At 37.1% G+C, this 26,714-nt stretch overlaps 1 protein-coding gene across 18 annotated transcripts in view; it reads right to left on the bottom strand.

The window, feature by feature from the left end:
• The window catches only part of ROBO2 (roundabout guidance receptor 2), a 1,870,921-nt gene that overhangs the window by 345,623 nt on the left and 1,498,584 nt on the right, over positions 1–26,714 (bottom strand). For all 18 annotated transcript variants that reach the window (XM_044072440.1, XM_044072432.1, XM_044072427.1 and 15 more), the window contains 2 exons: positions 12,228–12,349; positions 284–515 (listed from right to left, as the gene is read on the bottom strand). In XM_044072440.1, coding sequence (XP_043928375.1) covers positions 284–515; positions 12,228–12,349 — 354 coding nt within the window. The remainder of the gene's footprint in view (positions 1–283; positions 516–12,227; positions 12,350–26,714) is intronic.

Here is a 26,714-nt window from a genome sequence, read left to right as displayed (position 1 = left end):
CTACAGAGGCAGATAAGGAGATACTGCAGGGAATCCCACAACATGAAACAATTGTCCATGGCTATCACTGACATTATGGTTCTCATGCCTTGCACTAGGCTATGTCAATGGTCATACTTGAATAATGCCTCTGCCTTCACTCCTGCTTCTTAATTCAGCCCTGTAATTTAAGGTGACCATAAGCCTTCCCCATCCCTAAGAACAGCATTCCCACTTTAAAAGCTATATTGTGGGTTCGGGTGACTTACATCTTTTCCAAAACTGAAAAGCAAAGGCTTCTCACCTTCTTCAGTAGTACGTGCAGACTTTGATTCACTGTCCATTCCCTGAAACTCATTGAAATACGGGCGGACTTTGATCTCATAGTTAACACCTTTCTTCAAGTTTGTTAAAACAGCACTTCTTTCAGTAGGTATCTTGACATCCATGCTCTGCCATGCAGAATTTGAAAGTAAACTTGTTGATTGCCTGTACAACACTCGATAACCTTGGATAAATTGGGACTGGCGATCGACCTAAAGAATTTAATGCACAATTTAGTTATATAACAGGATTACTTGAACAGCAAAAAGTGCATACCAAGTTTTCAGAATTAAGACACACAATTGTGTATGCATCATAATTCATAGGTTCATAATTTTAGTATGAACTTATGATACATGCACAATTGCACAGAAGCATGCATAAAAAAAGTAAAAATAAACATTTCATATGTCTTAAATAAAATCAGCACACTCTGGGATAAAAATGAATGACATACCCTTGGGGAGACAGAAATGCCCAAACTAACATACTCCCCACATAAACTCTAGAAACTTCCTAACACTCCCCCTCCTAATAAACATCCATGATGAATAGGAACACAATTGGGTTAGGTTGCACAGCTAGGCTTATTAAGGCTGTGGTGGTCATTGGCTTGGTATATAGCTATGAACCTATGAAATCCTAATGCAATGCTCTGACTTCCATTATAGATGCACTATTAATAAAATGCGGTCATTACTATCATTCAGTATTTTATATTGATGCTGATAACATTTATTTTACTTGCTTGATTTTTATTCTTCACCTTACTCCATTAAAGTTAACTTTAAACTCATATAAAGACAAAAACAAAAAATGTTGTTCAGAAACAGGCAAAATGTATACCATAACAGGCAGAACACTGTATGAACAAATGACGCATGCAATGCATCCCTAAAATACATGTGTCACAGTGTCAGAAAATCGGTCTTACTGAAGTTTAAAAAGACAGATGATCCGTCATTATATACATTTAAGAAACACACTTTGGCACCTTGAAGTAGGGGGATGGAGCCCTGACTATGACCCAGACATACCAAAATTAACAATTAGATCGTAGGCACAGGAAGAAAGTCCAGCTGTTTGACTGTCCATTCTGGGAGAGAGGTTTCCTTTATGTGATTGAGCATACCTCAAATGATGGGGTAGTGCTGCAATTGCACTACAGCTGATGAATTAAATGACTTTCTAAGAAGTTATATGCATGACAACTAGCGGCCTCGCTAAGTTAGGACATAACAACTATTCTCGGGTACAAAACCAGTGCAGGAGACACTGATGGTATCTCCTTCTCGACCTACTGATGGCCCTAGCAGTCCTGGCTGGAGAAATACTACCAGGGACTATTAAAGTAGCAGCAGTTGAACTAAAACTGAGTAGCTGATAATCATATGGCTCAGTATGTAAAGAGGAAAAACAAATAGCAATGTTCTATTCTGTGTGTAAGAAAATCTTTATGAGGTTAGCTGGTCATGCCCAGTGCTATGTGAAATGGAAACATCCTCATCAGCATCCATAAATCTGTAATAGAAATTATTTTGAAATAGTTCCTGAGATAGTCTTCTTTATCTTCTAAGCATCATAAATGTATGAGTAGCTCTGACACACATTTAAATTATAAAATGCTGTACTGCATCACTCAAAAATTCAGCCCATAAGGTTACTTCAGCTTGCTAAGATCTGCAACTAGCATGCTATCAGATTTCCACAGAGTAAAATGTTAGTAACTACTGCTATTCTGATAAAAATCAAATTAGAAATGGTGAAGAACAACTGTATTGCAAGTTACTTATGCAGGAGATAAATTCTTTTCCTACTTTTTCCATTCTTTTTCTTAATGATTATGTTGAAATCAGTGCAGATATAGTTGAAAATAAATCAGAATCTTTACAGTAAAAGTTAACTTCACAAATGTGACTTTTGCATCTTAAAATGACAAAAGTATACTGAAAGTAGAAGCTTTCATCAATTATTTTGGCACTTTGGTTAAACAGCATACATTACATTTCAACCTTAATTTAAAAATGTACACTCCAGTGGGCTTGCTTTTCTTTTTTTTAATGAAGAATAAAAATAAAAACAGCAAAATACTTGTATCACAAATGCTAATGACATATTACAGTACTTTGAAATGTGAGCACGGCAGCAGAACATCAGAGTCATTGCCTGTCTCAATGGTGCAAAGAGACAGAGCCCTGAATGTGACCCAGAGAAATGGGGTTTGATTACTGACACAAACACACAAGGAGCCAGGCAGGAAGGATAAGGAATGAAGGGGTGTGAAGTAATCATGCCTCCTAGGGGTGGGAGGGAATTACATTCATTTGGGATCACACTGGCTGGTGCTGCCTCCCAAATGGAGACTGGGGAGATCACCACTTATGCCTTAAGAAGAGAAGAGAATTTGGGCTGTTTGGAGGAACATCTCTTTCAGAATTGAAGGGATGTTCCCTGCCATGGAAAGTCCCCATATCACAGCCTCACCAGTTCCATGCTAATAAAGATAAGGAGAAAATAAGGAAAAAAAACTCAAAGGAACCTCAATGGCTGTCAGAATTGGCCCTGGTCAATCAACATTATTTATTTATTTATGCATTTATTTATTTATTTTCAGTTTGATAACCTGGGAAGTCCACTGGGCCAAGCCGAGCCCATTTGCAGTGGTGGCCCAGGGAGAAAAGCTCCAAAAGCAGTTAACAGAATATAACATAAGTAAAGTATGGAATATACAGTATACAAAAGCATAAATATACAATTTAAAATACAAATACAAAATCAGTACACGTTTAAAGAACACAAATGTTAAAATAAAGATAAAGTCAAAAGTAATACAGATAATATAATTAAAAGTACTAGTCATAAAGTGTTTATACAAGTTTAGTGTTTGTTCTAACAATAATGTTAGTGAAGGGAGGTTTGACAGAGATGACAGTGTAATTTAGGTGGGAAAGGAGCAGGAACAGTCCCAGTTTGAGCTAAGATAAGAATGTAGGAGAGATTTGAAATGAGTGCGGTTGTGAGTACAGCAGTGGGGGGTTCCATAGTTTAGTTAAGGACTGTGAGAGAAGTAATTGGCCAGGAGGGCAAAGGGGTTTATAGATTTTAAGGAGGTTTTGGTTTTAGATCTAAGAGTATGATTGGGGAGGTAAGGAATTAAGACTGATGAAAGAGAGGGGCAGATGGAGGGTTGGAATACGAGTTTGTGAGCAGTGGTGAGTAGTTTGAAATTCAGGTAATTAGGAAGCTCAAACCAGTTTAGGGAGTGGAGGGAATGGCAGTGATGGGTGGAGTATTTGGACCCTGTAGCAAATTTACAAACTTTGTTATAGCAGGCTTCCAGTTTGTTTTTTAGGCTAAGTTGGAGATGAGTAAGTAGAGGGGCACCACACATAAGAGAGGGGAGCAGGTAGGAGGAGGCTAGAGTACATCTGGTAGAAGTGGTTAGATAGCGATTTTATCTATACAGCAGACCTAGTTTTTGGTGGGGGGGTTTTACATTATTTTGGATGTGGATATCGAATTTTAAATGTTCATCAATGGTGACTCCGAGTAGTTTGGTGTGAGATACAATATGGATTAGAGTGTTATTGCGGCTTTTTATTTTAAAGGAGCTTTTGTCTATGGTGAAATTTCTCAAAGGAGAGAATATCATGACTTTCATTTTGTTAGCATTGAGAGTGAGACGGTTGTTTAGCATCCAAGTTTCGGTATTGGAGAAGGATGTTTGGGTTTTTTGAAGGAGTTCGGAGGGAGAGTTTGCTGAACAGATGATTGTGGAATCATCAGCATACTGGATCAGTGTAGCATTATCTATGTATCTGTGAAAGTTATTAATGAAAATATTGAAAAGTAAGGGGCCGAGAATAGAGGCTTGGGGGATGCTGGAGGGATTGCTGAGAAAGGATGAGGTGGAATTTTTCCATTTAACAGCTGGTCCTCTACTGGAGAGAGAGCTTGTAAGCCAGGCTATGGAGGAAGGACAGAAAATGAGGGAGGAAAGTTGAAATAATAGAGGGTGTGAGACAGTGTCAAAGGCTTTGAAGAGATCTAAGCAAAGGGTAGATATGATTTTCCCAGAGTCGCAAACATGATTAATAGTGTTAAGGAAGGACAGAAGAAGAGTGGTAGTGCTGTGGCCAGGCCTGAAACTATGCTGTATTGGGGTACGAAGATGACTGTGTGTTAGGTATAGCAAGAGTTGGTGATGAATGCACTTTTCGAGGATTTTAGAAGGAGGTGAGACAATAGCTATAGGATGGAAGTCAGTAGTGCCTGTGTTATTGCCACCTTTGTGGAGAGGGGTGACAAAAGCTTTCTTCCAGAGTGAGGGGACACAGGCTTCTTGGATGGACCTGTTGATAAGAATGGAAATGGGGAGGGCAACGCTGTCGGCAGCCATCTTAAGGAAGGGGGGAGTCAGATTATCAAATGCGTAGGAGCAAGGCTTTAGTTTAAGGAGGAGTTTTTTATGATGCTGGTGGGGTTAAGTTTAAGACTGAAATGTGGAGTGTTAGAGGGAAAAGCAGTGGATGGAGGATTATGAGAGGGAGAGAAGATGGGAAAGTTTGCAGTTAGTTTGGCTATTCAGTCAACAAAAAAGGTGTTGAAATTAGATGCAATCTCATGGTCTGGGGAGTTTGGGTTAGGGCATGGATTGTCTTTTCTACCAGGATTTAGAAGGGAGGAAATACAATTCTAGAACAGCTGCCTCAGTGATGGGGAACAATTGCACCTATTGGCTGAGAAGGGGTTGGTGATGGACAAACAGTAAGGGCAAGGACAGCAAATTAAAAAACATTGAAATCATTAATATTATGATGGTTTGGAATTCTGCTATTTGTTTACACTTAACTATAAATAAATATTCTGTGGATCATTAAGGGGTTACTTAGAATGAAGCTGCCACTACTAAATGTTACAGAATTCATCATTTTTGATAGAGCAGAGTAGTGGTGAAACAGTTAGCATTGTTGGCTCACAGCAAGAGGTTCTCTGGTTTGACTCTTGGCTGGGGTGCCTCTGTGTGGAGTCTGTATGCTCTTCCTGCATTTGGGTGGGTATCCTCCGAGTGCTCTGGTTTGACTCTTGGCTGGGGTGCCTCTGTGTGGAGTCTGTATGCTCTTCCTGCATTTGGGTGGGTATCCTCCGAGTGCTCTGGTTTCCTCCCACATTCCAAAGACATGTATCTGGAGAATTTCTCTGCGGGCTTCCTCTGAAAATGGGCTCTGTCCCAGTCAGACTTTCCTGGTGAACAAATAAATTTTTAAGAACATCTCAAAATCAGAATGTGTTAGTATCCATTGTGTTAAATTGTTAAGCTCTCAGAACAAGGATGCCATAATAAAAGCAACTTTCCAAAAGCAAGTACTTTTCTTGGAAGATATCGCAATGCCATGTTACATACTTTTCTGCCCAATATGACCACTACTCATAAAGCTTATTTTTGTTTTACATAAGCACAATAAAGCAAGGAAATCAAAAAACACTGTTTATTTTTCTGCTGCACATCATGACAATGGAATTAAATAGAAATATTCTATAAATTGCAGGCTGCTCCTACTACAAGGCCCCATAAAACCCTACCTGCATTAATTTTTATTTCATATATCCTACCGTTCATATTTAATCAAAAATAAAAAAAAATGTCATGCTAACATAAAAACATATTAACAGTGATTTTCCTTTAAAATTCACTGATTATAAATACACCTGATGTCTGACTTTTAAACTTTAAGCTTACTATGTTGCTGACTGCTATTGCTTCTTCCTAACTGTCTTTGAAAAACAGCTTCAAACTAAACTTTGAAAAAATAACATTACAAAGAAGGTATGTACTAATGCTGAAAAATAACATATTAAGCTAGTAAACTAAGTTCAAGCGTGATATAAGCTGGTGTAAAATGCTTCACTCCATATCTAAAAATGAGTAAGTTCCATTTTAATGAGACCAGCGCTAGACCAGCTCATCTAAGAATATGAGGTCACTTCTAAGATTCACTTTCTTGCATTTTCATTTCCACTGTAAGGCATGACAGTGCAGGCAGCAAAGGTTGTAATAAGCAATGCTATCCTATTTGGACATTTTTCTTAACTAATCTCTGTATAGTTTTAGCCTTGAGTATGCAAGGGTACAAATAACGGCCATGATTTCTTTCATTACCATCAGCTACATGGGACAATGTTATTATTTTTCAGTTGTAATGCTTCTAAATCCATTATCTCATAATCCTCTTCAAGATATTGATGTAAGTTGTCAACTGCCTGTCAGGTAAACACAAATGGCAGGGATACAAGTTATGAACAAGCTTCATCCGTATGACCTGGATTTGACTCCCTCATTACCTATTTGCATTCTGTGTGATTACATACAAGTCATTTAACCAGGAAAGGTCTGTGTGTTACCACAGCTAAAACAGGCACTTGGGCCTAGTAGGCTTAACCTGTGAATGAATGAATGAATTAATTAATTAATTAATATAATGTCTCTCTCTGTTCCATGGTCTGAGTATCTAAATCTTTAACTGTATACTGTCTAACTATATGTAAAATGTTTCTATTGTCAGCCTGTTTGGGCACACTGTGTTGCTTTGAGCAAGTCTATTAATGACACAGCACCAGCTTGGGTAGGGTGAAGCGGATGGCTGCCACAGATGAAATCTATTAGGAGATATGATAAGTACCTCAAAAGAGTTACCAATCACTCACAGTGCACTACTGGTATACATTAAAGCAGACATGGCTGAAACTTGTACAGTCCAAGTGAATGTATTTAAATGTCAGCAAATGCAACATGATTTGCTATAATTTTAAAGAGCGAAGGAAATTTTTATGGGGCCTTTTTTGGTCCTAATGTTTGGACTGAGAGGTCACCAGTCTGAGAATTGCCCAGAGTGTCAGCTGAACTAGCTACACCTCTGGACAGCACTACCTGGTCACCACTGCAGGAAAAAGAAAAAGTACAGTACGCTTACTTGACACAAACAGAAAGACCCCATTACTGGCAACCTAGGTAACAACATCCATTGTAATTCCAGCTTTTTTCTTTTTTTTTGGACAAATCTAACTAACAGGATATAGCCAATATTGTCTGAAGATTTTATTTCATTTTAGTATGTCATTTCACATACCTTTCTAAGAAGCTAACAATTTTTGCCACATAACTGCAACTTTATTTTAAATGGAGAACATGCAAGCAGCATTGGTTAGTTTATTATTTTACACCACCTCTTTTTACAGAGGATCCACATATCCTACATGTAAAGCAAAACATTAATAATAAAGGTATCTGTTACATTTTACCATATACACTTGGTAACACGTTCTAGGACAAAAACATATCCCTTTTACATAACCTACTCATAACTTTGTGGAGTCCCCTCATGACTGCATTACTCATGTCTTGTAAGAAAAAAAGTACCGTACTTCAATGTTAGCTATAACCATCTTCTTTGTAGCTGTTTCTAACTTAAAAAACTGAAAAGCCACTCGGAGTCTGAAGCAACATGCTAAATATACATTTAACAATCTGTCGTGCACCCTTATCAAAAAACTGCTTTGCAAATAGACTGGTACAGATATAATTTCTAATGTCCCAAATGTGTTCTTATATTTCAAAATACATTAGTGTTTTATTCCCTTATATCTGCTGACCATTTGACAAGTCAGTGTGATCTGAACTCCATTGTCACTTTTTCGTTTACAGAGAGTGACAATTGAGGAGTGTTGTCAAATTCAAAATCATCACAAGACTTTCATGAGCATAATTTTCAATTTGTAAGAAATGTAGTACAACTTTCATGAACAAAATCAACTGCCTGGTTGCTTCCTTTGTTTCAGGAAAGGCAGTCAGATAAAGATGAGCTATAACAAAAGACCAGAGCATTAATAGTGAATCACTTAAATAAATAAAAAGGATAACATCTGTTATACAACTAGTTGTACAATTGTAGAAGTTATAGAATAAACTGTTTAGATACTGCTTTGCAAAATGTTATGACAATATCAATCAAAAAGTGAAATACATACTTCAGTGTTATTTTACTTGAATGTCACTTTGCAACATTCAATCAAAAATGTTTGTTCAAGTGTTTGCAGGAAGATGTATTTGCATAGTATAAGTGAATGAATTTGTACCATTTGGTTACACTTATCTGTTTCCATGCCATGTATGTTTTTGTTGAGATTGGCATTCAGTGAGGAAAGGGAAATCCTCCTTTTCTATACTGTTACACAGTTTCAGAGTTGGTGTAAGTAGGAGGGACGTGGGGAAGCAGGGAGCTTGCACCCTTGCAAAAACACTGTTTTTGTTTTGTTTGTTTTTTATTGTTTTAGGGTTTTACTGAGTTTGATTGACTGTATTTCAAGTAATCATGTTTTGAGATATGTGTACTGGGAGTAATGTAACAGATTATAGCCATCTTCTTTGCAAATATTAGAACTAATATTTTTAATACATGTATTCCCATTTAGTACTGCACATAATTAAAGAAAGGAAGAATTTATCTTGACGGCCTTTGTGTGTGTGTGTGTACCTCTCAAATGTATGACTGACTTACACATACACAGAATATGAGGGACTCTGGAGTACAATGCATGAAATATCTTGCACTATAACACCTAATGGACAAGTTTCCTGATGAGAGCTGATGCTAGGATCACTAAATCATGGTACACAGTCTTGCAGTGCAAGATACTTACCACATGAATTAGATGAACATAACTCTTTTATCTGTAATTTTTAACTGGAATTACTGTTTCTCAGTAATTTCAGTGATGGCTATCATAAACGTACTGCTGATTCCCATTGATTTCAGTGCGGGTTGTCATACACTCACTCATTGATGCTTTAAGCTGTGTATTAATTAAGGCTTTACATAGTTTCAGAATGTTTTCAGAAATGGGGTATTTTCTGAGTGGCATAATAACATAAGTTCTGAGATGACTATTTAGTTTAGTTTCAATGGACAAGGTCAAGTTTGTGGCTAATGCCATTTAACTATAAGCTGCTAATACCATTTAACTATCGGCTTATTGTTATCTGTTTTTATTTTTTTCTTTGAATAATTTCATTATAGCAATGATAAATTTGGGCTTTCTGAGCTTGATTTGGGAGGGATAGCTGTTTTTAGATGTTAGGACTTTTTTAGTGCATGCAATCTATATACACATAAACGTGTGTGTGTGTGTGTGTGTGTGTGTGTGTGTGTGTGTGTGTGTGTGTGTGTGTGTGTGTGTGTGTGTGTGTGTGTGTGTGTGTGTGTGTGTGTGTGTGTGTGTTTGTGTGTGTGTGTGTGTGTGTGTGTGTGTGCATGTGTGTGTGTGTGTGTGTGTGTGTGTGTGGTGTGTGTGTGTGTTGCTTGTTTTTATTTCACTGAGATTTTTGGGGAAGTTTATGTAGCATCCGATTATTTGAAAAATGATTGTGAGTCCAGTATGTAAATAATGGATAAATGGATTTACTATACTGTGATATACCCATATATATATATATATATATATATATATATATATATATATATCATTAGGATAGCATGACTACATATACATATGCATCAGAGAGGAAACTGTAAAGGGATATATGAAATCATTAGAAGCATTTTTGCAAAAAAAAGCTGGATGTTGCGAACATATGAGATGAAAAGCCATAAATGATATTCTTCTTCTTTCGGCTGTTCCCGTTAGTGGTCGCCACAGCGGATCATCTGTTTCCATTTCTTCCTGTCCTCTGCATCATGCTCTTTCACACCAACCGCCTGCATATCCTCTCGCACCACATCCATAAACCTTATCTTAGGCCTTCCTCTTTTCCTCTTAACTGGCATCTCCAACCTTAACATTCCTTTCCCAATATACCCAGCATCCCTCCTCAGCACATGTCCAAACCAATGCAATCTTACATCTCTTGCTTTGTCTCCAAACTGTCCAACCTGAGCTGACCCTCTAATATACTGATTCCTAATCCTGTCCATCCTAGTCACACCCAGTGCAAATCTTAACATCTTTAACTCTGCCACATCCAGCTCTGACTCCTGCCTTTTTGTCAGTGCCACTGTCTCCAATCCGTATAACATAGCTGGTCTCACTACTCTCTTATAGTCCTTCCCTTTCACTTTTACTGGTACCCGTCTGTCGCAAATCACTCCTGACACTCTTCTCCACCCATTCCACCTTGCCTGTACTCTCTTCTTCACCTCTTTACCACACTCACCATTACTTTGAACTGTTGATCCCAAGTACTTAAACTCATCCACCTTCACCACCTCTACTCCCTGCATCCTCACCATTCCTCTATCCTCCCTCTCATTCACACACATATAGTCTGTTGACCTTCATTCCTCTCCTCTCTAAAGCATATATCCACCTCTCCAGGGTCTCCTCAACCTGGTCCCTACTCTCACTACATATCACAATGTCATCTGCAAACATCATAGTCCACGGGGCCTCCTGTCTGATCTCATTTGTCAACCTGTCCATCACCACTGCAAATAAGAAAGGGCTTAGAGATGATCCTTGATGTAATCCCACCCCCACCTTAAAAGTATCTGTCACTCCCACCTCAGTCCTCACCAATGTCACACTACCCTCGTACATATCCTGTACCACTCTTACATACTTCTCTGCCACTCCCGACTTCCTCATACAATACCAAAACTCCTCTCTAGGCACTCTGTGATATGCTTTCTCTAAGTCCACAAAGACACAATGCAACTCCTTCTGACCTCCTCTGTATTTCTCCAACAATACTCTCAGAGCAAACATGCATCTGTAGTGCTCTTTCTTGGCATAGCCATAAATGATATTAATGACTGAAAATGAAAATGCTATTTAAACAACTGTAATCAGCTCATGCTCACATGACCAAACAGCACTAATAAAACTTTTTATAATTATGACATAGCTAAAATTATACTTATTTTTGCTACTAAACATTTGAGCCCACAAACCCTGCTACAATGTGCTGCTTTAATTTTGCTCAATTTTGACAATGCAAAAACACGTAATGTACACGTACCACCCATTATTGTATTTAACTTAAACGTTAAAAACTTGTAATTACAGACACAGGAAAACAGCTTTACTAATTTACAAACACCTAAATGTATCAGTGAATAACAGTTTGTTCAATTAAATTACATGACATTTGTAGATCCACTGTGCCTATTTTAGTTTTATTTTACTGCACATATGTTGCTGTTCTAACTAAAAACTATCTTAACTAGCTATTCTCCTCACAGTTTATGATATAGGCAAGCCAGTGATGAAAAGTATCATTATCATACTTACGCATTCAAAGCTGATCACACTTCTGATTCACATCTGACACTTTTTAATTAAGTATCTGAACATCTACATTGAGACAGTTGTCTTCCGAATGCTTTGTCAGATATTCCAACAATATTAAGTCTCCAGCTATGACTATGGATTATACTCCATCACCACTCAACACTGCACTGTTTTCTTGGTTAGCTATTAGAAGCTGTATTTTCTTTGAAATGAGCTACAGCAGTATTTTTGAAATCTTCTTCTTCATTTCAGCAAATGGATCCACTGAACAGATTCAGCAGCTTCAGAGCTGTTAATGCTTTGTGTACATGGTAGGAATCCCATTTACACCAAGGGAAGTCAACCTTTACTATTTAATTACGGTAAGAAAGAGCAATATGATGAGCAATAAGGGGAGGAAGGACACCCTTTGTAAAATCATGTACCCAGTTAATGCTACAAAATGTATATGAAAATCAGAAGAAATATATTCTCATTTTCAGACACAAGACTTGGATAACTGGCAAGTCCTTTAATGGCCACTTGCATTTTCAACAAACCATTCCAGCTGATCTTTTTTTTTAAATAAATATATATCTCATTAACATTAGTTATATTACTTTTTGACACATTACTTTAGTTTTCTATCTTCTGTCTCTTACCGTCCATGTGACTTGAATAGTGGTTGGTGTTAGTACAACAGGGTTATGCAGTCTAACAATGACATCTCCGAGTTCTTTTTGAACTTGTCGGTGGTCCACTCCCTGTGCAGGAGGACTGATATCTGCAAGAAATTAAAAATCAAAGATCAAGAATATAATTATGTAAGCTATCTCAGTCACAGTGACATCATAAACATGGAACTGCATTTTATTTTCTAATTAAACAAATGTGGACACTTTATACAGTAAATACATTGGATTTTCATCAGTTACAGCACTAAATCCTACTGTTGTTTTTTCCAGTTTTACTTATGGTATCCTCTTAAACTATTGTTTAGTCCTACAATGTATATAACCTTTAAAACTAAGGGCAACCGTGTGTAAGGTCTAATGTCCAACATCTTCATTTGGGGGGAGGCATTGTGATCTTACTTCTGATTGACAAGTGGAAGTTTTGGGACTACCTATAACCAGCCGTGGGGGGGGGGTGATCTATTACTGCCAGATTGTAAGCATATGACAGTGAGTCAGACAAAGTTTGCCAAACCATGCTGAACTTATTGCATGTGAGGTAAAATGAATCTGAGTCTGGCTCAAGGGGTAGAATTATTTTAAAAATTTGCCTTACTTTGAAGACGGACTCATACTGGGACTAACCTGTTTCATCGCTACCCACCTCTTAGGATGATACGAAGGTTCTCCTCTTCATTACGCAACCATCTGGGCAGTATTCATGTTCCTCAATAATGGTGAATGGCTATGGTGAATGGGGTCTATATTACATAATCAAAACATAATTTAATCGAATGTCACTTACAACGAAAATGCCATTTATCGAATTCACTCTTGTGGGGGTCTGCATCCCCCACACTCCCTGCTAATTATATATACCAACTCCAAGATCGCATTACAGTGAGGAAAGGGCAAATCTTCCGATCTTCACTGTACCACAATCTCACTATAAACAGCTTGATGAATGGCAATTCGATGTCAAATGCCGTTGGATTAAATTACTTTTCAATAATGTAATATAAACCCGGTGAATGAGTAGTGTCACAAGAAAAGACCCGACAGCTGCCAGTGCAAGAACCCTCTCCTGCTCCCCCCCAGATGAAAAGAGACGTTAAACAGTAATGACATCATATGATTCCTCTCTCTTATGAAGAAAAATCCATATGCCAATCATTTGTATTCAAGTGACCAAGAAATGCATAATCACACTACTTACAAACATTCTTCCCAACCTCATAATGCAGTAGATTAAAATTAATAAGTATTGATTTCCTATATCCAGTGATAACGTAAAGCATTCCACACATTACTGTAAATGATTATCGCTAATGCATACTGCAAATATGGAAAGAAAAACACTGCCAATGTAGCACAGCTGTGTTTTATCAGGTACTTACAACCCTTAGCCCTCACATGCAAGATTACCGGATGGTCACATGACAAATGGCATTCTCCAGATTTTAGCAAATACATTAGCAGTCACAGGTCATCATAGTCTAATTTAGGTTTAGTACGTTTCTTGGGAAATGGTAGTATACATGGAAAAAACTTTGTATTCTGTTAACAATTAACTTATCCACCTTACACTACACTGTGTTTGAAAACAATTCAAACAGCATGAATAGAACATTGTTTTCTTCAGATGTGATCTTTGTTTCTCATGATGTGACGTGGATAATTCCTTCATAGTTTTTTTATTCTTTTGACATTCATACTGCCATACCCCTATATAAGTGTATATATATTTCTGCAGAAAATAACATATGCAGAAATGAGTAGTCTCATAAAAAAATATTGTTTTATGGTCTGTTATACATATCATGAATCTTTTACTGTCTGTCTGTCTATCTGTCTATCTCTCGTCAAATGTTTTAGAAATGTCTAATGTGTCTGTCCATCAAAAGTATTTGGAAATACAAAAATATGGATAACAGAAAACCTGCATGACATAGTGGTACACCTTCCTTAATAAATTATCTGATGCCATGTCGTTCATAAGCAATCTACTTCTTTGGGTTCCTACTGTAGAAACTGCTAGAAAAAAATAACATCTACCCTAATATTGCCCTGTATTAGCATACAAATCTTGAAAGAAAGTCAATGTTTTTGTGTATGTCTTCCTTCTAGCCATAACATTTATTTACAGACCACTTCATATTAATGAGTCAGGCTGCTTTTCAAGCCTTTTAGCTGAAGCCTGAAGCTTAGTACACTCGGTAGCTGGAGGAAAATGCTACAATTCTTTTCTACAACTTGATATTGTTAGAAAGGACTCAAACATAGGCTCTGCTTTTTCATGAGAAGTTCACAGCCATTAAATTTAGATGTTTTGAAGTAAAAATTCATACTGAGTAAAATTTTCAAAAAAGGTTGAAAGTTTGGGTGAGGGGCAGCTTTTTCTTGTGAAAAAGGTCCGTACCTTTGGTTATTAATAATTGCTAACATTTCCTTACTGACCACCCAGCTTCAGAAGAGACTCTGGAAATTTAAATGAAAAAAGGTTTGTAATCTGCTGGATTGCCTTAATGAATGCATCTAATTCTGGCTATCCCCAAGATATACAAACCAGAGTACGCATTAACAATCACCTGTGTGCTACAGAGGCCACATGAAGTTTTGCATCAGCTCTGTAAATGTAAATAAATGCAATGTAGGTTCTCCAAACCAATGTCATTCAGAATGCAGATAAAAATCTGTCCAGCAATTGCCTAAAGCCAAGATATTCACTGCTTCTGTCAACTCCAAGGTATCTGGCTAGAAATACACAGCATTTGAGTTTGAGTCAGCAGAACTAGGTTAATTGTGTGATGATCTGTTGTGCTACAACACAAAAGTGCCCAATGTGCACTCTTTCCTTCAGGTTCTGTAGCCTTAATGACATTTGGAGGAAACCACACATATTGAACAAAGTCATGGCGAATGCATGGAACCACTTCCAACACCCTATATTTCTCACACTTTTGCATTTGATACACAAACCCAAGGATGCTGGATCCATGGTACGTAACATCCACCATTGTTTCATGTTGGTACGTAATACAAACTGCTAGAATGTTGGACTTAATTAATACAGTAAACACAGTAGTTAACCTATTGTACTACATGCCATATTCTGGATTTTGTTGTTCTGAGTTTTCATTGTTGTGTCTTTGTGAATTTTGATAATGTGTTAATGTGATCTTCTAAAATAGACCTATATATATATATATTTATTCATTCATTTGCACACACACACACACACACACACACACACATATATATATATATATATATATATATATATATATATATATATATATATATTTATACATATTCAATATGTTTAACTTTAACTTTAAATAGCTACTTCAGCACTCCCATGAAAAGAGAGTACTGGCCTTGTGGGACTAACCTGGTCAACAAAAAGATAAATAAATAAAAATTAAAAACAAATAATGACACATATATATATATATATATATATATATATATATATATATATACAAAATGATAAAAAAGTGGTTGGTACTCAACATGATAGTAATGCTAGGACCCTCTGGTGGATGCAGTGACTGAAATCATCATTAAGATGCCTTCCATTCAATGTAATCACTGGATGTGTCTCCAGATTTGCCTTATTGGTATGAATGTGTCAGAAAGGCAGAATCTAAGACAGTCATTAAAGTGAATGCCTAGTACAGCTGGAGCTTTGCTTGGCCATGGAAGATAACTTTTGGATGTCCCCAAAGAGGTTCTGACACAGCATCTAATGGCTCAAGAATGAAGGGGAAACAATTAGAAGGTTGTTCCCAAAAAAGAGCCGAAAAATGACCTACATACAGTGCTGACATCGTTGGAAAGTAGAATAAGCTCTGTGAAGTGGAACTCCCAATCCCACTGGTCATACTCTCCTTTGAGGAGGCATTCCCCAGAAGAAACTGCTGACACTTGGTCTTAATCTGAAGGTGGCATCTCTGAAGCAAGTAAACAATTCTGAAGTGATCAGGCTGCTGGAGCAAATGCAATACAGTTAGGAAAGCTGAAGGCACTACATATTGTTAGTCATAATAATGTAGTTTTTCAGTGCTGCATGGAAGAGGAAGACAGTAATGATGATAGTGCCTCATCAACATCATCATCATCATAATTATTTCCCTCTCCCATTTTTCTACATGGAGTCAGGTGTCGCATCATATGTTGCCATCTCTCTCTCAGTCTCTCTCGATTTAGTGCCACTCTTCTACCTTTGACAGTCATGCCTGTCTCTCTTTGATGGACATCCCCATGTCTTCTTACCTTCCTCCTGTTTCTCCAAAATCTTCTTCACCAAATTGTCTTCTGCTTCCTGTACATTTGTCCAAAGCACTGTAACATGTTCTCTTTAACTTTCTCCACAATTTGAGCTACTTGGGCTTCTACTCTGATGTCCTCATTTCTTTGTCTGTCCCACTACTACCAGTCTCAGGCACGTCATTTCTGTCACCTCTAGCTTCCCCAACTGCTCTGTCTTTATTGCTCAGGTTTCTGTAACAGGCAGAAGTACTGACTGCAGCACAGTTTTGCATAACGTACTTTTCAGCTTCTTTGAAATTCAGCTGCTACACATTACCACTGACAGTCTGTGCCAGTAAGCTGTGGCCCTTCTGATTCTAGCTTTCATTTCCTCATTCAGACTTCCCTGCTCCTCAGCCATCAACTTATTCCATTTTTTCCCATTCTGTCTCAATACTTCAGTTCTTCTGATGACCCCTATTTGCTGACAGTATATCCTAACTAGAAAACTAGGGAGGTGGTCCATCCTTTCAAAAAGAGCACCAGGGTGTGTTACTATTATAATGAGATCACAATCCCCCACCCTCCTGGGGACAGCCCATAACAGAGTGCTGGAAGGAGGACTTGATCTGAAAGCTGAACATTATGTTTAGAAGAAGCAAAGCAGATTTTGATCTGTAAAAGGAACAGCAGATTGGTTACTTTTCTTTTCATATATATTGGAGGTGTCACTGAAGTTAACCAATAGTGTGCACCTCTGCTCTGTGGACACTCAGAAGTTACATGACTATGTTCTGAAAGAGTCTTGGAAAGAACTACAACATTACAACAACACAGCATCCTGGTATTCCTGTTGTGATCCAGCCCCAGTATTAATGAATTGAGAGATGGGTCTACATCTTAAACATTAAAGTGAACATGTTCAAGGAAGGTTTAGGAATTCACGAAAGGAGTATGTTCTGTCTCCCCTTCTGCTTATGGGTTGCTCAATATCCACTTTAGCATTGTAACAGTTGTACCTTTGTTATCTGCAGTAGATGTAACCCTCTTACCCACAGTGATTTACAGCATGAACTGGGAGAAAAATGGCACCTCTATATCAGAGGTCATTGTTTTCTGGACAGAGTGTTCACAGGAGGTGAGAAGAAACCTGGCATCCAAATGAAAGAAGTTTAAATATCTTGGTGATTTGTTAATGAAGGAGGGTAGACAGCACTTTGAGACTCACAAGTGGCCAGGTATGTCTGCAATAGCTTTGGAGGTGACCTGTGTGACACACACAAAAAAAACCCACTGGATATATTCTGTATATACCTTATGTAACGTTCTTATTCCCTATTGTATAGTTGCTGACATGATGTTATACCATTTCTTTGTAACTGTACTTTGGAGCTTATGTAGTTATTCTATATTGCTTCCTTGGAACTGTATTTCATCTTCCTTCCATCTGTATATACTTGCTAATATTATGTTACACCATTTCTTTGTAACTGTACTTGGAGCTTTTTTTCCTGGACCTCTACTGAAAATGGGTCTCTGATCCAGTAGACTTTTTCCGGTTACCAGATGTCAATAAGTAAAAAATAATAAATAACTGGCCTTTGACAATACAAGATCTGGGTCATGAAACAATTTACTACTCACTTTACATCTCCATCCTCTTCTGAGTTTATAAATTTTGGGTATTGACCAATGTGAAGAGATCAAAGGTACAACTTCTGGAAATGAGATTCTTTAGGAGAGTTTTGGAGTTTATGCACCACGAAAGAGTGAAAATCTTGGTTATTCAGGAGGCCTTCAGAGGAGCTTCTTTAGACCAAGATGAGGTAATGATTCATAGAAGGTAGCTGTTTCCTGGAAAAGATGTCTCTTAGCTGTCTGCCAAGCATGACACATTTTTAAGGGGCTTCAGGCCAGACTCTGGACATATTGGAGACATTATATCACACAGCATTCTTTAAAGAATATGGGGATTCTATTGCATGAGCCAGAACCTTTTGCTGCTGATAGGGAACTCTGGTGTATCCTGGTCAGCTTCCTCAAATATGACCAGTCACAAGGTGAAGCAATTTAGAAGATATGGATGATGACTAGGCAGAAAATTGCTGGCTCAAAACATTTTATTCTCTGGTTTGATTCTCAGCTAGGGTTCCATATGGGTGGAGACTATGTGTCTCCCTTGTTCCAAACGGGTTTTTAACATGGTCTTTTGGTTTTGTCAACCAATCCAAAAATATACTAACAGGTTGATTAGCAGTCATGTAAACTGCCCTTGGGTGCATGTGCAGTGTACTTGTTGGGTCTGTGTACATCCTGTGATGGACTACAACTCCATCTAGGACTGGTTATGTGCTGCCTTATCCCCATTGCTTACAAGGATAAACTCTGGCTCCCTCAAAACCCTGATTATAGTAAACCACATATCAGAAAAGGAATGAATGAATAAAGGAACGGATGAATGAATAAGAAATGAATGCTTGAAATTCTAGCTTCTGCCTTAAAATGCTTTTCGACCACAACATAATTACATTTGAAAATAATGAGATCAATGAATCTTCAACTCATGATCTGTTAGAATGTTCTGAGAGTTGTAAATCATAGCTTAAAGAATTTCAAATATTCTTTCTTTAACAGATCAGTTTTCTATACATACCTTTCATTTTTTGGTGTCTTTTATACATTAGCAATTTCTCCCAATTTACGAGAATGCTTAATGACTTTACATTAAATCATATAATAAGCATCATTCACTGTATTTAAGGTACCCTAGAAAAAAAATCTATTGATAAAAAGTTCCACTGTATAACAAAATCAATCAAGAAATATAACAGTGATTTTCCTCTCTATCCTGAATTACAAGTGTTTTTTCCTTCCTAAATTTACAGTATACTTAAAGGTACTATTACTGCAAGACAAAACGTCTTTCACCTCAAAACATATTCATTTCCAAAAATGAGCACAGAGGTTTCAGGCTATTAATGAGCTGCTTCCTGTAGTCCAAGGAGCTGCTTCCTGTAGTCCAAGGAGCTACTTCCTGTAGTCCGAGGTTTAATCATCTCAGCCTTCATTTGCCTACTGCCTAACTCAGGGCAAGTCATTTAACCTGACAGTATTCTGGGGAAATTAAGAAATGGGGGTAGTCTTCTCAATCTGCACCTTGACAGCATGCCTGATAACTACCCATGAAATTATGAACAGATTTAATAAACTGCAAGCAATAACTGAGTAAACAAAATAAGGAATGAAACAACGTACTTAAAAAAACTGATATACTATGCAAATAGGATATACTGTGCAAATAGGTTCATAGGTTAATAGGAAAATACTAGTCTATTGGCCCGGAGGCCCTTATAAGCCTAGACAAGAATTTCACCCATGTTCTCATAAAGTCAGCACCTGTTTTCCCTGTCCAGCAAGGACACAGGTGGGATCCCAGGGGCATATCTTTTGTTTCCCATCCAGTCATCCAGGTTCCTCTTAAAGAGGGCTAGTGAGGTATTCTGCTTGATATGGAGAGGAAGTCTATTCCACAGATGGGGGAGTTGTTGGAACACAAATCTATCCCACCAATAAGTTCTATTAATGTCACAGTCCAGGTTGAGACCTTGCATGTGGGTTGTGCAAGTGAAGTTTGACTTACGAATATGCAGCAACTCCATCAAGGCTGAGTGTGAGACGGACTTGTATGCCAGACACAAGTCACCTCTGACCAGTCTGTGTGAGACTGAGTAGACAGACAGGGCTTTTAGCCTATCTGTATAGGACAGGAGTTTGAGACCCTGGATCTTCCTGGTCAGGAACCTCTGTAGTTTCTCCAACAGCTGCATGTGCTTGTCAAGGTACATGCCGAAGGGGGCATTGCACTCGATAATGGGTCTGATAAGGGAGGAGTACAGGGATGCTATGACCTCCTTGCTCCTGGATGAAATACCCTTACTTATGAGGTGGGCCACATAGAAAGCCTTCTATACAATGGAGGCAACATGGTAGTCAAAGATCAGGTTGCTATCAACCTGGGTGCCCAAGTCCCGAGTGACTGATTGCATACTTAGTACATTGTTATTAATGTGATAATTAGTGGGGACACCATTTTCCCCAAAGGGGATAATGATGCATTTCTTGGCTTTCAGTTTGAGGCCATGCTTCTAGCACTAGTCATTAGTTTGGTTAAGGCCCTCTTGGAGGATGTTCACATCACTAGGGGAATTTATGACAATGCCCAGCTTGCAGTCATCTGCAAGGTTGGTCAGCCACAGACCACTTGTTTTGGCTTGCACCTCAGAAAAATATATCCCAAACAGCAGAGGCCCCAAGACCAATCCTTGGGGTATGCCACTTTTTACGGGTCTACTACTAGAGGTGGCTTCCCCTATTTTGACTGAGTGGTCTCTATCAATGAGCCAGTTAACTACCCATCTGGTGACATATGGGTTGATGCCAAGCTGGGAGAGTTAATCTATTATGCCCAAATAAGTGCTAATCCTATTTCAGGAATAAGGTATCTCTGTGTTCAGTCAGAGGTATTTTCACCATAGCAGGAAGTGGCAATTCCTCCGTGGTGGACCCAGAATTTTATGGTTACACTACTTCCTGTTACCTTATAAGTTACTTGTAAGTAAATCAAGTCAATAAGGCAGCTCCCATCTCCAGCTACAAGGACACAGTAGAATCACAAAGACCAAACATAAGATTGTTATTCTTATGACATTACTTCTTTCGCTGAATTATTTCTTTCACTGATAGGAATAGAGGGCAACTGAAACATGAAGTTAAGTTTCAAAAGAAAAAATGTCCCAATGAGAAATCCACCAATATCAACAGGCCATGACTGTCAGCCTCCCCTGATCATTTTCACAAACGCAAAAATCTAACTATATATGTATGTGTGTGTGTGTGTGTATATATATATATATATATATATATATATATATATATATATATATATATACACAGACATATATGTATATATATATATATATATATATATATATATATATATATACACATACATACACATATATGTGTGTGTGTGTATATATATATATATATATATATATATATATATATATATATATATATATACATATATATATATATATATATACACACATATATATGGGTCGACTGTATAAGTTCGACAATACACTTCTTCGAACTCACACAGTAGACCCTGGTTTACGCGAAAGTGCACTTAATCGAAAGTGCACTTTCGCGAAACCCGCTTCAGCGAACGGGCTACTACTGATTTTAGTGCAGTAGTTACGGACCTTAGGGTTTGGATGCAGGTCATGATAAGGGGATAGCTAGTACGGCTATCCCTTTACCATGACCCACACCCTAACCCTAAGGTCCATGACTACTGCACCACAGTGGAGGATAGCCTGTCCTCCACTGTGGTGCGGTAGTCACGGACCTTAGGGTTAGGGCGCGGGTCATGGTAAGGGGATATCTAGTAGGGCTATCTCCTTACCATGACCCGTGCCCTAACCGTAAGGTCCGTAACTACTGCACCACAGTGGAGGACATAGCACGTTTTCCTGCTGTCCTCCACTGTGGTCCAATCCGTTCACAGAAGCTGAGTTCGCGAAAGTGCACTTTTTAATAAGTGCACTTTTGCATAACTGAGCAGTCTACTGCTATTTTTTGAATACGTGGTATTCGATGAAAAGCAGTAGACCCATATATATATATACATATATATATATATATATATATATATATATATATATATATATATATACACACACACACACACACACACACACACACACACACACACACATGTACATCCCCCTCCTTAAAGCTGCCTGAAAACCTCATATACTCTCTCATCCCATAGTACTCCCTCCTCACATTTTCAGAATTTATCCCTTTCTCAAACTCAGCTGTTGGGTGCAGGTGAGAAGTAGCAGCTCCATTTTCTCCACATTGCTGCTGTTCCTCAATCAAACATTTAGTAGAGTTCAAGCATGAGGGGTTGCTTGTGTGAGTTACAAAATGCCCAAGTCTATGGCTACCAGACAGTGGCTTTTGGAGGGTCTGATACTTGGGAACTTCTGGTAGACCCAATACATTAACATACTATTGAGATGCTTTCAAAAAAATGTACAAATGTACAGTAAAGAATATTGTCAGTTTCACTGCAGTCCACAGCAGCTGAAACTGCAAATGTGATTTAAGTACAGTAAATATTCTGATTTATATTTCATCCCTTATTTCCACTGTCACCTGGATGGTAATTTCATGTAGCTGCAGCTATTTTTGTGAATGTTTTTTTTTCACCAGTTGTCTTTCCAAAAGAGGGACTCATTAATCAGACTGCTTTGGCTTGTGCATCTTTGATGGCGTATGACTGTTCTCAAACTGTAAGCAATCACTTAAGAAGGAGGGATTAGTGAACGTTAATAATCAAGAGAAAAGTGCACTTAAAAAGTTATTTTTCTCTGCTTTGGATCTGAACCCAGACAGTTTGAGCTGCTCATAGTGATGAGTTTGTGAGCTTGTTAATAGGATAAGGTGACAGATTTTGATTTTGCTATTTGAAGAAGAAAAGATATTTATTGAAATTGGACATGCATGCCATGAGTGGAAGGTCACACTTGAATTTTAGTTTTAGTACATTTCTACCTATAGCTTGTCAAGCAGTGGTTAAAGAATGATTGAGATTTTGTAGCATAACTTTAGTTTGGTTAACCTCTACTAATTTTTGCATCAATGTGATCTTTACAAGTCAGGGTAGGAGCTAACATAAGCACTAGGTATTTTCCATGGTCTGCTCTGGTTAGAGTTTTGTCTTACATATCTCTGATTATCATTACAGATAGTTTTACAAGTGATTACTGAGATTTGAAAACCATGACATTTGACTTGGAATTGTTTGTGTTGATTAGCAATAGTCCATTCTGCCAGTTTAGTACAGTTTTTACACATTTTTTGTGAGAGATTTCCAAAAATATTTCTCTGAATGTAGCATGGGTTTATCATCACATAAAGAATGCATTTGAGAGATGGAAGTTCATGTGTGAAATCATTTAGGAACAGGGATAATAGGGCAGGACCTAAGACAAAACTCTATGAAGCACCAAAGGATAAAGCTCCAAAATCAAACAAGTCGGAATTTGCAAGTGCTTAAAATGTTCTTTTACCCTGGCAATCTTTCAACTTTAGGATGGGGTTACACCAATGTTACATTTATCTAGGTTCTTTAGGAGTGGTACATGGCTGACTATCACAAAATTTCTTATCATATCAATGAAAGCACTTGCTTTTAATATACTTTTTCTCATGATGTAGTTTGATGTTATTGATAGCACAGTGAATGTGAAAAAATTTCATTTCAGAAGCTGTGCTGATCATCACTGAGAAGTCTGTAGTCATTTATGTGTTTAAACATTTTCTCATAAGCTATTTTTCAAATATTTTAGTGAAGGTGCAGTGGTATGTAGTGGGTATATAGTATTTTAGTGCCTTTGGGATGCTGAAGTAGGTGGGGATATAATAACGTAATTCTTGAATGAAGGAAGTATAAAGCCAGTTGTTATGGATAAGTTAAAGATTGGAATAGTGTATTGGAAATTTTCTAGGAGACCATCATACACATATCTTTAATGTATTACTAACTACTGGCATACTTCCACCTACCTGCCTTGAAACACTCTGTCATTATTCCCCTCTCTAAAGTAAACAAACTCTGCAAGCTTAAAGATTGCAGATAAAATAAATACACAGCAGTCACAGTATTTCACTCACTCAGTGTGACTGCTGTGTATTTACTGGCCTATTTTTAGAAAGTATATATTACCTGATCAGCCTGGTTATTTAACGAAGAATTGTGTCACATGATTTTAAAAAACACTCCAATTATATGGCATTTTTTAAGAATGATTTCAAAATTTACTTGCAAAATGAATGTAAGTATTTCTTGTAAATGCTTGCATTTTATTTTATTACATTTAGACCTGCACTATTAATCACTGTATATATTTTAAATAAGGAAACTGTTTTATTGTAAATTCTATGCTACAATACTGTACAAACTCTTACCTGTTCAATTCTTACTACTTAGTCTAAATGCCTTATTTTGTTGATTTTTCTCAACTGAACTACAAAGGACATTTGCGTAATTATTTTATTGTATGTATCTTATTGCATGTTATTTCACCACTGTAGTTTTTGTTGATTAGATGTACTGTGGAGCTTTTCTCCCTGGGCCTCTGCTGAAAAAGGGCACTAGCTCAGTCATCGACTATCCCGATCAACAAATATCAAATAAATAAATAAATACCCTTTGGTGTACATATTTACTATTACTGTTATTATTGTCCTCTGTATAATACCTGCACCTTTGTGCTTTGTGGCATTTGGCAATCAACCATTTTGTAATTGGACTAATTATCACTATACTGTTCACATTGACTTATGTTTCTGTTTGTACAATTGTCAGCTCACTTAACCAATTACCAAACTGAAAATAAATAAAAAAACAATACAATGCTGGATAAAGTATGTGGAATCTGGTACTTTTTTGTTTAGATTTTTAAAGATTTTATTTTTTGTTATGTGACTTTTTTAATAGAAGAATGGGCAGAAAGTTGCTAGTGAATAAAGTTTCACTGAATTTGGAATTTCAAAGACAAAAGAGAAAAGCATCAGTGTATCTTATTTACCATTGTGTTTATAGACGTTAACAATCTTTTTTTTGTTCTGATGCAAAATGGGATCTTTCAGAGAAAGCAGCAGTAGCAGTTTGTCAAGTGATAGAACCAGGTAGTCATTTACCAACTTTCCAAAAATGCAGAGGGATATAAACTGCAGAAGTTTGTTTATTTCATATATATGTTGCATTGGAAGCATTTCTTTGCATTCTGTAAACCTTCTGAGCTCTGAGTAATTCTGACGCAGTTGATTACTAGCATAATTAGCTTTGTAAATTTCCGAGACAGTGTTTTTCTGCCTCATTAGTTCTTTCTAAGCCCTTATATATTTTCATTGTTACTAGAAACAGGGTATCCTGAATTCTTGTTGGTAAGTAAATTAGGCAACGGCAATGTCTGGGTATATTTAACTTTGCAAAGGTAATTGGTCAGTACAATTGAATACCGTTTGCAGGTAGACTATAATAACCTTTGGAGGTTGGCTCACTATTTTAACAAACAAATCCTCTTTTTACATTTTCTTCTGTTTCTTGTGACTTTTACAAGCCAGGTTGAGATATTGGCAATGAGGACAAAAAAATATTCAGCAAGATATGTTTTATTATACAGCTATAGCCAATGCTGTTTATAATGAAATCTAGTACCGAATGGCTGTTTTTGTGGGGCTAGGTCTTGTTGTAATGCTTACAAACTATTCAAGGCCTTTTAGCTTAAGATGGTATACTAGTTGATATTTGTTTTCTCTACAGATGTTTACGTTCAAGACAACAAGCATTTTACTTAAAACAAAACAAGTTTTGTAGTTATTGCTATTAGTTCATTGTGAAATTTGATATTGTTCAGTACCTAAAATATTAATATCACTTTTTGAAACAAAATAATCGTAATTTTACCATATTGTAAGAGGTACATCTAAATTTTCTGCTAAAATATTTTATAACAATTTGTAAGTAGAATTTTTTTTCACCCAGAATACTGGTCTGCACATGACAAAGAAAGTATATTTTAGAGAACAAAGTGAGCATATATAGTTATAAAACATTTCACATCATTTGAATAAACAGATGAAAGGGTATTTTAAATGTAATTTAGTTTAATTCTCTCTCTCTCTCTCTCTCTATATATATATATATATAAATATATATATATATATATATATATATATATATATATATATATATATATATTTGTATGTGTATGGATACCTATCAGTTGAGATCTCAGAAACTCGAAATTCATATGGTCGAGACCATATGATCGAGTTTTTGAAAACTCAAAACTTTTGAATGGAGATTATGGCACAGCAAGGATTGGGAACTTTACCCTTTTCTTCACTGTAGTGCAATCTCAGAGTTGGTATATATAATTTGCAAGGGGTGTGGGATGCCCCCCTGCATAAATTTAAAAAGGTAGATTTTGTGTTTTTTTTTTTTTTTTTTGATGTTCAAGTTATAGGAAATGCAATCATACAGGCAAGAATCACTGGATGGCAGTTTTGCTCATCCCTATCCACTATATACCACCTCATAGTAGTCTCTGGACAAAATTATATTCATTCTATGAAATTTAA

This window comes from Protopterus annectens, chromosome 5.part0, assembly GCF_019279795.1.
Source record: "Protopterus annectens isolate FY-2018-M chromosome 5.part0, PAN1.0, whole genome shotgun sequence".
In the NCBI taxonomy this organism is placed as follows: Eukaryota; Metazoa; Chordata; order Ceratodontiformes; family Protopteridae; genus Protopterus; species Protopterus annectens.
Note: the sequence above shows the minus strand (reverse complement) of the source record. Positions and strands in the feature narration are given on the sequence as shown.